Here is a 12,386-nt window from a genome sequence, read left to right on the forward strand (position 1 = left end):
GAAAAATTTTATGATATAGATATTTTATTACAAAAAAAAAGATTTCTACGAATATAATTTATATTCCGCATTTCTCAGTCTGCTGGCAATGATGCCACAAAGCAATTTTAATTGTTCTTTAATTATCCTGAGATAATTAAGAGTAGGATAATCTAGGATGAGTAGGATAATCTTGGCATTGGGTTGCACCTGACGTTGTAATACATATGCAAATGTGCGAAGTTGTACTACCTACAAATAAGGCAAGTGACAGCACTTATTGTTACATCTCTATTTGTCAATAATATCAAAAGCATTTTCTCTGTATACATTGAATTAAGATGTTTCCTCCACCAAGCATTGTTTCATGAAGACTTGTTTTGTGATTAGAACCTATTCTAATGCATCAATGCTAATAATTATTTCACAATATATCAGCCATGATGTCAGAACTTGGATTAAGAGGATATAACGATACTTTATGCAGTATTTACATCTAAAGTCATCTTTACATGTTTTGTTTCGTCGTCCATTATTCTGACTATTGTTGTCCTGCATAATACAGAAACTATGCCACTTGCAGGGAAAACTCCCTTTATTGAGACAAAATGTCACTATTTCTGTCATTCCACAGCGCTACAGTACCTGTTGTTCAAAATACCGTAAAATATGCAGATTTTCTTCAAGTTTATAGATTATTTCTTACCTCTATATCCTTTTTTTCTATCATGTTGTAACTCTTGATTCAAGTCATATAATGCTTCAAGGCTGTCCATCTGGACTACGTGAGGTAGCTTTTTACTACTCCGTTTGAAGTTTCCTAAACGGAGTACAACAGAGGGTGACGGCACCGTTTTTCAGACCCTGATGTCACAGGCAAACCATTCTGACAATAAAGGAAATTGGAAAATTTGTATTCCCTACTTAAAATTCACACTCAATACACTCCATACCCCTTGGCAAGTAAGAACTGATCATCCAGTAACCAAACTAACTACGAAAGACCTGTGTGCTGTAGCAGATCTAAACTACTTACTCCTGTCATTAGAAATTTGTCATGAGGAGATTTACTGGCAGTAAACATCCGTGACAGGCTCTTTCTGGAGTTTGCCCTAGAATGAAAATGAGATAGTAAATATAGAATACTTTGAAAACTTAATGCTATAGAGTTCAATTCCAGCAAGGTCCATCTAGTTCATGCCATACAGTAAGAAGTAGTTACCTTTTACTTTCTTGATCTGACAATCGGTGGTGCCTTAATACAGACCGAGATCTTTGTGAAGATTGATGTGTACTGTGAGATGACAGTGGTGTTCGATGACGTCTTCTTGAGCGTGAACATGATGCCCAGTTGTCTTGTTCACGCTCAAGAAGACGCTATTTTGTTCGACTGTAAAATGTTAAACACATCATCACCTCCTTTGGCCCCACCTGGGGCATAGGCCACTGACGACAGTTCTCCGGGTATCCCGGTCCTAAGCCAGTCTCTCGGGTTGTCTCCAGGTGTATCCCATCTCCTTCATCTCTGCTTCTATGTCACGGTGCAAGCAGTTTTCAGCAGCTACCTGTAAGGTCTTGCCAGTCTCGAACATGGTCCTGACATTCCATGTCCCGATGGTGATGCTGGTCCCGGTAGAGATGATGGTCATTGGTCCGGTGGCTTCAAGACCAATCTGGCTTTCACCACTAGGCTTCATACCACCTCTAGCTGGAGATCCATCTTCTCCCAGGGCTGAAAAGTCCTTTAAAACTCTTGTCGGCATTTCTGTAGCATTGCAGCCCTCCTCCTTTCGCATCCGGACTTGGGACCGACATGGGCAGCATTGTTAAACACATACTGCAACTACTGCATATTACAATATAAAAGCCTTTTGTAAATCATATACAGGAAATACAGTATACAGCAAATTGGAAATCAAGACGTGATGTTCAGATAAATTTCATGGCAAATGAAAAAAGCAACAGGCGAAAATTCAAGTTCTGCTTGTCTGAATATAATAGGGTGTACACTGGCAACCTTTGTTACAAAAAGCTTCGATTCATGCATTTTGAAAAGCAGCCAATGTTAGGCTACTTCAGCACCTTGACTAGTAGCTACTAATAGTACTGTACTATTGCTAATGTTATTTGTGACTGTTAACCTGTATTACTGCCACACTATTAATCGGGGCGTCGGTAACACATTGTCAAAAATTTTGATCGTAGCCAAAATCTAATTTTTTCGCCCTTTTTTGAACACTGCAACATTTAACCTCAGCTGTCATATATTAACTCTACATATATTTCAATGTTTTATAGCTCAAATTGATATTTGTGCAAATTAACTATGTAATATATTTACTTACTTTAATAGGACTGGGATATTCACATTATATCACCAAACTACTTTTCCCTCACTTTCGCCATCTTGTTTTAGTTTCCCGCCTTTTTCAAATCTTAGTATTGAACTTTTACTAAAAACATGTAGTATATGCTAGTCACAGTAAATTATTTATTGCTAACGTGAAAAAACATCAGAATTGTGAGTAATTTGTCATCATATCAAAAGAATTAGAAAATCACAAGGAAAATGGCTTTCAAATACGGTTTCTCGTCAGATTAATGGAAACAGTTTCGCATTCTGGACAAAGCGCTATTTTCTCTTTTATTCATATGTTAATGACCATGAAATGTCACACGGATAAAATAGTTATTACACCGTACAGAGATGTCAACCTACTGTGGCGTCAGATCTATCGACAGATGATGCCACTAACACTTTCCTCTCTGCCCTCTGGCAGAGCGAAGATGGCGTAAATCCAAAACTTCATCGGACCTGGATGCTTACCAGTCACTCTTAACTGCTTTTCAGTCTGCTGTCTCTTTAGCTAAAACCTCCTTCTTCCACAACAAAATACAGTCTGCATCCAAAAAACTACACAGACTCTTTGCCACCTTCTCATCCCTTCTGTGTCCCCCGCCACCTCCTCCTCCCTCTTCTCTCACTGCTGAAGACTATGCTTTGTTTTTCAGAGACAAAGTCAAAGTGATCACTGATAAATTCTCACCATCAACCTGCCTGGTTTGCGCTGGACCTCCCCGCAAAGCTATCCTCTCCAACTTCAAGCCGTTCTCCGAATCTGAAGTCGCTGACCTCCTGATATTGCGCAGAGCCACCACCTGCTCGCTTGATCCGATCCCGTTGTCACTCCTTCGGAACATTTCCCCGCAACTCACCTCCTTCATCTCTTCTATCATCAACTCCTCACTCTCCTCTGGCTGTTTCCCAGCTGCCTTCAAAACTGCTCTAATTTCACCTCTGTTAAAAAAATCCTCCCTGGACCCCAATCTGGTTGAAAATTACAGACCGGTCTCTCTCCTCTCCTTTCTGTCCAAAACCCTTGAGCGGGCAGCCTGTGATCAACTGTCCGATTTCCTCACCCGGAACCATCTCCTTGATGGATAACAGTCTGGTTTCAAAGTTGGTCACTCCACTGAGACCGCCCTTCTGGCGGTATCTGACGCTCTCCAAGCTGCTAGAGCTGCCACCCTCTCCTCGGTCCTCATCCTCCTCAATCTGTCTGCAGCATTCGACACTGTAAATCACCGGATTCTACTCTCCTCTCTTAACCAGCTTGGGATCAAAGGTGCGGCACTCAGATGGTTTGAGTCCTACCTCTCTGACAGATCCTATCAAGTGGTCTGGCGGAGCTCTCGTTCTTCTCCTCTGCCTCTCTCAACCGGTGTTCCACAGGGCTCGGTATTGGGTCCTCTTCTTTTCTCCATCTATACCTCCTCCCTCGGTCCAGTCATAGCCTCCCATGGATTCAAATACCACTGCTATGCTGATGATACCCAGCTCTTCCTTTCCTTTCCACCTGGTGCGTCAGACATCTCCGTACGAATTGCTGCCTGCTTGTCGGACATCTCTTCATGGATGCATGATCACCACCTCCAACTCAACCTCTCCAAAACAGAGATTCTTTACCTCCCAGCTGGTCTGTCCTCCTGTCACGACCTCTCGATCAAACTGGACAACTCACCCATCTCGCCTACCTCCTTGGCTAAGAGCCTGGGAGTAACGACTGACGTGAAGCTGTTTTTCTCTTAGCACATCGAAGCCACAACCCGGTCCTGCAGATACATCCTGCATAATATTCGTAGGATCCGTCCCTACCTCACCACTGACTCCGCCCAACTACTTGTCCAGGCCATGGTGACTTCCCGTCTGGACTACTGCAACTCTCTCCTGTGTGGCCTTCCTGCTACTGCCATCAGACCTCTGTAGCTTCTACAGAATGCTGCTGCACGAGTTGTGTTTGATTTGCCAAAGCGCTCCCATGTATCTCCTCTACTCATCTCTCTGCACTGGCTTCCTATAACTACCTGAATCAAATTCAAAACCCTGGTTACTGTGTACAAATGCATCAATAGAACTGCTCCTGGCTATTTACAGGACTTGATCAACCGGTACACCCCAGCCAGGCCCCTTCGCTCGTTTACTTCTGCTCGCTTAGTGGTCCCACATACGAAAGGCAAAGCTTGGAGGTTCTCGATTCTGGGTCCGTTGTGGTGGAACGACCTTCCCCTGTCGCTCAGAACAGCGGAAACTCTCTCTGTTTCCAAGAAGGGTCTGAAAACCCACCTTTTCCAGATCCACTTCACCCAAGATCTCTCCAGCTCATCTATGGTGTAACTGTTCATCCATCGTAACTCCAGAAGCATCCCCAGATACAACCTTTATTCAGCCATTACTCTGGCATTGTACTTGCTCATTTGTGTATCTTATAATATTTAATTAAAAAACAAATTTTTTAAAAAAATTGGTGTGGGTATTGGGATTTGTCTGTGTCTTATGCACCTACTTGAACGATGAACCTCTTTACAGCAAGTGGTAGAGAACAAACTAGGTTTGATTGAGACTTTCATGTCTGCAGCTATGTCTCTTTCTCTCAATGTAATGCATAAATTGTACTTTTGCTGAGATGTACGTCGCTTTGGACAAAAGCGTCTGCTAAATGAATAAATGTAAATGGAAATGTACTAAGGGGGTGCGGTGGCGCAGTGGGTTGGACTGCAGTCCTGCTCTCCGGTGGGTCTGGGGTTCAAGTCCCGCTTGGGGTGCCTTGCGATGGATGGGCGTCCTGTCCTGGGTGTGTCCCCTCCCCCTCTGGCCTTATGCCCTGGGTTAGGCTCCGGTTCCCCGTGACCTTGTATGGGACAAGCGGTTCTGAAAATGTGTGTGTGGAAATGTACTGCCTTGTATGTTAGGTGTACTCTACAGTAGTTCAGTAAAAAAAAAAAATCTGGTCTAATTTAATTTTCTTCTTAATTATGATTAATTTTTTTGAGTGTGTTTAATATTATCATCCTAATGTTTTGGTTACTATTTCTTGAGACTGTTTTGAATTGTTTGGAGGGTGTTTGTGGAAATATTTGGGTAAAGCCCAGACGCATCGTGATTTTCCCCCCATTTAAAAAGGGAAAGGAGCTCCCGGTGTAGACTCTTGGTGTGTAGTGTGTATCAGGATTTTTTTTTTAAATGAGGTGACACAGTGGAGACCAAGAACCAGTGGGGCATGGGAAATAGAAATAAGCACAGCGTTGAAAATTGCCTTAGAAACCATTTGTTAACAGGGAATGTTACGACGAGCTTTGAAATCTGTCTGTGCCTGTTCTTGTGGGTCAACTGCACCGACGCCATGTGTAGGCTATGCTCTGCTGCTATCTCGCCTTCACCTATGCATATTATTGAGGCAGAGAACGCCCCAATCCAAATATTTCAAAATATATAACTGAGCGTGTTCATACGACGAACAGAGACATGGTACCGTGATTCCGTATCGTAAATCAAGCAGCTATAGACAGAGCTCTGATCCAATGGCGTTGAGGATTGTCAGATTGACAGCACTCTAGCCCAGTGGTGTTGAGGGGCCACCACGGGGGGCCAATCATATTTCAGGGTGGGCGGTGCCATCCCTTTATACACACCCCGGTTCACTGTTTTCAGGAAGGAGTTAGGTCCGTGTAATGGGGGATAACAATATATAATATGTAAAATAAAAGGCGTGCTTTATTTTAACAGAGGGGAAGTCGAAAGGGTCCAACTAAACGAAGGGATTCGAAGAACGAAAGTGGAACTCGACACTGGAATCGGCGCATCGGCGAATGAGCCGGTCGCTCTCCTGTACTGTACAATACATCGTGTTGTGAAACAAGAGTCCGGCTCGTGACGGTGCCGCGATCGCGTGCTCGATTGGCCGCCGCTGTCACGTGACGCGGTCACCTGCTGCTTCTTGTCCAATCGCGTGGCGCCGTGTAGCGCCGTGTAGCGGGACCGAGCGGCGCGTAACAGTTGACGGGCAGCCGGCGGCGGATCGCGAACGCGCTGAGAACGAACACACCGCTATGCTGCAGGTCGGAGACGGACTGGCGGGCTTCTCTGCCTTCTTCGTGCTGGTGCTGCTGGGGACTCGTAGCGCGCTGTGCTCCACGGCGCTCACCGCCTCGCTCTACGTCTTCCTGCTCATGTTCCGCTACCCGCAGGTTCCGCAGAGCAGGGCCAGGCACGTACTGCGGCCTCGCGGCGCCGCGTCCGTGGTGGCTCACCGGGGAGGGGGGCACGACGCTCCCGAGAACACGCTGGCGGCCATCCGGGAGGTGAGAGCCGGACCCGGACTTCACCGGCACTGTCATTCGATTCGGGTCCAAGTGCGCGCGCTCCACTCGGGACTCCAACCTCCCGCCTCCCTACGTGTTGTACCTGCACTGACGTCATGCCTGCCACACACAAACACAGGCCGAGTCCACAGTTTCAGTGTTAGCTGGAGTGGGCGAGTTGGGTTTATTCTAAGAGATCACACCTTTTTCATGGGGCTCGGCCAGTGCGTCCCCCCCCCCACCTTGTGTGTGATCCCACTGACTGAGTGCTACTGACAGTATTTCACCCCCCACCCAAAAAGCTGTTACACAACTACTTCCTATACGCGCGCACACACTGTCTAAAACTACTTGTCCCAAGTGAGGTCGCGGGGAGCCGGAGCCTGAGCCGGCAACACAGGGCACAAGGCTGGAGGGGGAGGGGACACACCCAGGATGGGATGCCAGTCCATCACAAGGCACCCCAAGCGGGACTCGAACCCCAGACCTACCGGAGAGCAGGACCTGGCCAAACCCGCTGCACCCCCTGCACTGCTTCCTATAGTATTATACAAAATACCTGCTGTGTGTGTTCTACGCTGTGTGTACATAGCTCTTTGGTCCTGTCTCTACAGTGTCCATAAGAATAAAACTCACTTTTGCACGAACACTGATCTCACAGACAGCAGAATCACCTCCTGCATGTCGGGGTGCAATGACACTCTCCTTAAAACAACTGTGAGAGCTGGAACCTTTAAAATTTTAAAAATGATGTAAAACCCAAACAGTAAAAGAGATGGCGTGTCTAAGGAAGAGTAACTTTGAAAGCTTGGGTGGCACAGAGAGTAGCACTGCTGTCTCATAGCGCCTGGGTGGTGCGAGAGGATGTGGGGTTTGATCCCCACTCGGTCTGTGTGGAGTTTGCATGTCTGCGTGGGTTTCCTCTGGGTGCTCTGGTTTCCTCCCACAGTCCAAAGACATCCTGGTGAGGTTCCCCCATGGTTGGTGTGTGAGTGATAGAGGGTGTGTGTTCCACTGATGTATGGACGAGCGACCCAGTGTAAGTGGTGTATCTAGCAGTGTAAGTCTTTGGGTGCTCTGGTTTCCTCCCACACTCCGAAGACATGCTGTTCAGGTCCCACATAGTGTGTGAGTGACACAGACAGTGTGTTCCACTGATGAATGGATTCATGGAAGTCGCTTTGGAGAAAAGTTTCTGCTAAATGTAAATGCAAATGTAAAGACCAGTGTGATGTCATTGTGTTGGGCTCTTGACCGACTTAAACTGCTCCAGTAAAACATGCATTTAAAGTACAGTCACTCCGTGCACAAGTACGAGTTGGGAAAAGACACGATGATAAAGGAGCTGCGCCGTCTCTGCAAACTCCTCGTTTTAGAAGGTGGACGGGAAAGAACCTAAAATAGCTGCTCCGAGGTGTACTGCGGTTTATCCTAAATGGGCACCTTTGCGGTGTCAGACGATGCGGCGAGGCGACCCCGAGCAGCTCTTCTCAAAATACGGAGCCGTCCGGGGTGGCTCGTTTAAGAAGGCTGAACGACACAAAAGCAGCAGGGTTGAGCAGGTGGCGAAGACGGAGCGTGTGAACGTACCTAGGCCCAAGGTGAAGGCTGTGGAGTCTAACAAATGGGGCCGCAACGCTGGCGGGAAGATGGGTGCGATGATGGGGAAAGTGGGGAAGCTTAGGGGTAGATGTTGGTCGCCGGAGTTGGACGTTGAAGATCCTGCTGCCGTCTGTAGCTGAAACATTTTGAAGACGGGTGAAAAAACTGGAGAAATCCTACGGAAAAATTTTAGGGTGGCCATAAACTGGCCGAGGGGGGCGCGGTGGCGCAGCGGGGTTTGACCGGGTCTTGCTCTCCGGTGGGTCTGGGGTTCGAGTCCCGCTTGAGGTGCCTTGCGACGGACTGGCGTCCCGTCCTGGGTGCGTCCCCTCCCCCTCCAGCCCTTTGTCTTGTGTTGCCAGGTTAGGCTCCGGCTTGCCGCGACCCTGCTTGGGACAAGCGGTTTCAGACAGTGTGTGTGTATGTGTGCGCGCGCATAAACCGGCCAAACTGGCGAGCGTATGTCGAAATGGCAGTTTGCATCTGCGAAGGGCGCGAAGCCCTAATTTATTTCTTCGCTGCTCCAATGTATCCGAATCTTACGTCTGCTCTTTTCCCGTCGCGCCCTAAGGCCAGTCGGAACGGCGCCGCCGGCGTGGAGTTGGACCTGGAGTTCACGGCCGACGGCATCCCGGTCCTCATGCACGACGAGACCGTGGACCGGACCACCAACGGGTCGGGACGGCTCGGCAACATGCGCTTCTCGGACCTCCGCCGGCTGGACGCCTCGGCTAAACACAGGCTCAAGTGAGTGGCGAGCAGGCCGGGGACGCCGGGGTGCGGCTGGGTGGCGGAGAGGGACGTGCGCAGAAGGGAGCCCGAAGTGCGGCGACGCTGCAGGCACCACGTGGGCAGAAGATGCAGAAGAACCCCCAGAAATGGAGACGGTTCTTAATGGCGCTTTTCCCATCAATGGGTCTCCTTTGAAAGGCCGCGGCATTTCCTCTCCCAGATCCCCTTCTCCGTTTGAGAGGAGATCTTAGAGCGCTGAGAATAACCCCGGACCCTCGTTTTGACCATTCCGCCCCCAACAGGTGAGTACGTGCCCAAGGGAGTCGAGATTCAGCTTCGAGTAAACGTCTGACAATGTCGTACGTTCGGTATGCGGCGGAAGATCCGGCGGCAGATGATACGGCTGCAGCCCGCCGCGCGTTCGGCGCACGCCTTCAGAGCCCAGCAGAGCTGAAGGTTCGAAATGGAAGTGTATGAGGAATGGCTTAACGGTGGTACTGCAAGTAGAGTAAAATTTTGTGTGTGTGCTCTTTGTGAATCACAAGGGAGAGGTTCCGTGGAGAGAGGGTCCCGACCCTGCAGGAGGCTGTCGAGGAATGCGTCAGACACCAGCTCGCTATCTACTTCGATGTGAAAGGTCACCCTGACGAGGTAAAGGAGTCAGCTTTCATATGACGGGTTGCAGCGTTCGGACGCAAAAATAGTTCGATTAAAATATCGTTCCCTGATCTTTGCCTTTCGCTTTCGTGTCGTAAAGCGTCCCGACAAATGAACGGAACGTAAATCCGCGCGTGCGTGTGTCACCCCAGGCAGCCGCCGCGCTCAAGGAGCTGTACAGAAACCACCCGGTCCTCTACAACACTAGCATCGTCTGCTCGTTCGAACCCAAGGTCATCTACAAGGTACCCCGCGCCGGTGGGCCGTGAGGTGGGAGGGGCCTCCTGTTGCGTTTAACGTAAACGCCGAAACACGGTTTCGCAGCGTAATACTGCGGCGGCACCGCTTCAGTTTCCCGAAATCTCAGCAGCTTCGCGGTCTACGTGGTATAAATGTGGTAATATTCGTATCGTAACTAAGTAGCATGAGTCATAGCGTTTGATTCATCCAGTGCTACTGTGCACAACACACACACATACACACGAGTCGGTGCTTTATCTCTTCACTCCGTCCACCTCGCCCCAGATGCGGCAGGCTGACCCCGAGGTGGCGACGGCGCTCACCCACCGGCCCTGGAGCCTGAGCCGCTTCGGCGACGGCACGCCGCGCTTCCGGTCGCCGTGGAAACACCGCTGGATGCAGCTCCTGGACGTACTGCTCGACTGGGCGCACCACCACCTGCTGTGGAACCTGTGCGGCGTGTCGGCCTTCTTGGTGCAGAAGAGCTTCATCTCCCCGTGAGTCGCCGTTAGGGCCTCTGACAGCGAAGCGTTAATAGCGAGCGTTTATCAAACTACGAAACCGTTTCTGGATCATCGTTCATGGATCAACTTTTTTCCCCCCTCGCCAAAATAACACTAGGCCAATGAGGTTTTCATTTCTTTGCCCCCCCCCCCCCCCCCCCCCCCCCGCAGGGACTACGTGCAATACTGGGCAGAGCGGGGTGTCGAGGTGGTGGGCTGGACCGTCAACACTGCTGTGGAGAAGCAGTACTACCAGGAGCTGCTGAAGATCACCTACCTCACAGACAGTCTCAAAGAGGACTGCGAGCCTCACTACTGAGGACAGCGGCGCGGCGACACGCGGGGCGGCCTGAAACATCCGCAACGACAAACGCGCGCTCCCGTACGGGCCGCCGATACGCGATCTGAGGAGGAACGCAAGCATACGCGGCCGTACGTGCCGTCGGAGGACTTGCGGTACTCTAAGACGGGTGCGCGCACTCTGGGAAAGCGACAGGCAGGTACCGTAACGCACGCGACTCCGGGAACGCTCTCCGTCCGCCCGCAGCTACATCCCGGCTCTCGCGCCCATCGAGGATCGCCGTCGCGAACCGCAAAGACCTCCGAACAACCTCGCCTCGCCTCGCCCGCGCGGAGCCGTACCCCGCGTCCTCCAGGCATCGCATCTCCTCTGCCGTCAAAACCACGATGGTCCCATTTCGGCTCATCGCAGCTCCGATGGACCACCGGGTACGCGTTGCGTAATGGGCTAAGGACGCCGGATACGTGCCCTTCCCTCCTTCGGGGAACCGAAACCTCAAAAGTGGGTTTTTTTTTTCCAGTAAGGTTTCTCTTCCCATTAAAAACGAACCTATAATAAGCAGGAGCTATGATGATACGATCATCGGGTGTACAACTCTTGGGTGCTCCCGTTCGGCAAAAGCCGCGGCAATAAACGAACAGCGCTACGAAGAACGCTTCCGTGAGGATCCCTACTATTCGTACGTGGCATTACTTGGTCTTGGCGACGAATTTTTCTCATTTCTTTTAACGTGCCCCCCCCCCCCGTTTTCAAAATCTTTGAAATATTAGGTAGTTGCAGGACACTATGTGTTTGGAACTTGTATGCTTAAAAATAACTTCAAAGAGGAATGTGATTAAGTGAAACGGTATGTTTTTGTTAATGTGACTGTAAAAGATGTGATTTTTACATCGTATTTGCAAACATATGGAGCTCTGCTAAGAAAAGGAAGATTCATTTCAGCACGCGATCCTGAAGCATGAAGCCTAAGTCCATGTAGATAATGGTTATTTGAAAAGATGGCATTAAAAGCGTAAAATATACCTGTAATGATTTCTTTCTTTTTTTTTTTTTTTAAACCGTACAAGAAATATTCTAGGTAAGGTTACATAAATACTTCACAGTTCATGAACCCCCCCCGAATGTGGCATTTACACACTGGTCAGTTGCATACGAATACTGGGGGTGACGTATCTCAGTCATCTCATTACGTTTATATAACATTTACTTTTATTCATTTAGCTGATGCTTTTCTCCAAAGAAACTTACAATAGTAAGCTACTTACAATTATTTACCCAGCTGGGTAATTTTACTGGAGTAATATGGAGTAAATATCTCACTCAAGGGTACTATAGCTGGAGGTGGGATTCAAACCCTCAACCTTTGGGTCCAGTGGGAGCAGTTCTAATTGCTACACTACCAGCTGTCCGGTTTGTGTTCCGAAAATTTCAAGTGACCTGTTTAAATATAGGTAAAGTCTTTGATGTGGGGGGGTGCGGTGGTGCAGCAGGTTTGGCCGGGCGCTGCTCTCCGGCGGGTCTGGGGTTCGAGTCCCGCTTGGGGTGCCTTGCGATGGACTGGCGTCCCGCCCTGGGTGTGACCCCTCCTCCTCCAGCCTTACGCCCTGTGTTGCCGGGTTAGGCTCCGGTTCGCCGTGACCCCGCTCGGGTCAAGCGGGTTCAGACCGCGTGTGCGAAGTCTTTGACGTGAATGGGAGAGACAAAATGACTAATATAGTTTTCTGGAGAAGTTC

General features: G+C 49.2%; 1 protein-coding gene across 1 annotated transcript; it reads left to right on the forward strand.

The window, feature by feature from the left end:
* Positions 1 to 6,295: 6,295 nt before the first annotated feature.
* On the forward strand, positions 6,296 to 11,650 carry gde1 (glycerophosphodiester phosphodiesterase 1). Its single transcript, XM_029250504.1, has 6 exons — positions 6,296 to 6,618; positions 8,792 to 8,967; positions 9,498 to 9,603; positions 9,762 to 9,854; positions 10,135 to 10,346; positions 10,524 to 11,650. The coding sequence occupies exons 1-6, from the start codon at positions 6,367 to 6,369 to the stop codon at positions 10,669 to 10,671; spliced, it is 987 nt and encodes a 328-aa protein (XP_029106337.1). The 5' UTR covers positions 6,296 to 6,366; the 3' UTR covers positions 10,672 to 11,650.
* The last annotated feature ends 736 nt before the right edge of the window (positions 11,651 to 12,386 follow it).

Source organism: Scleropages formosus, chromosome 3 (genome assembly GCF_900964775.1).
Source record: "Scleropages formosus chromosome 3, fSclFor1.1, whole genome shotgun sequence".
Taxonomy (NCBI): domain Eukaryota; kingdom Metazoa; phylum Chordata; class Actinopteri; order Osteoglossiformes; family Osteoglossidae; genus Scleropages; species Scleropages formosus.

Bases quoted from the DNA above. Each gene is read 5' to 3' on its own strand.
- gde1 (XM_029250504.1), top strand. From the start codon at position 6,367: ATGCTGCAGGTCGGAGACGGACTGGCGGGCTTCTCTGCCTTCTTCGTG. The intron at 6,619-8,791 runs GTGAGAGCCGGA...TCGCGCCCTAAG, and splicing joins CGCTGGCGGCCATCCGGGAG to GCCAGTCGGAACGGCGCCGC. The intron at 9,604-9,761 runs GTAAAGGAGTCA...GTGTCACCCCAG, and splicing joins TGAAAGGTCACCCTGACGAG to GCAGCCGCCGCGCTCAAGGA.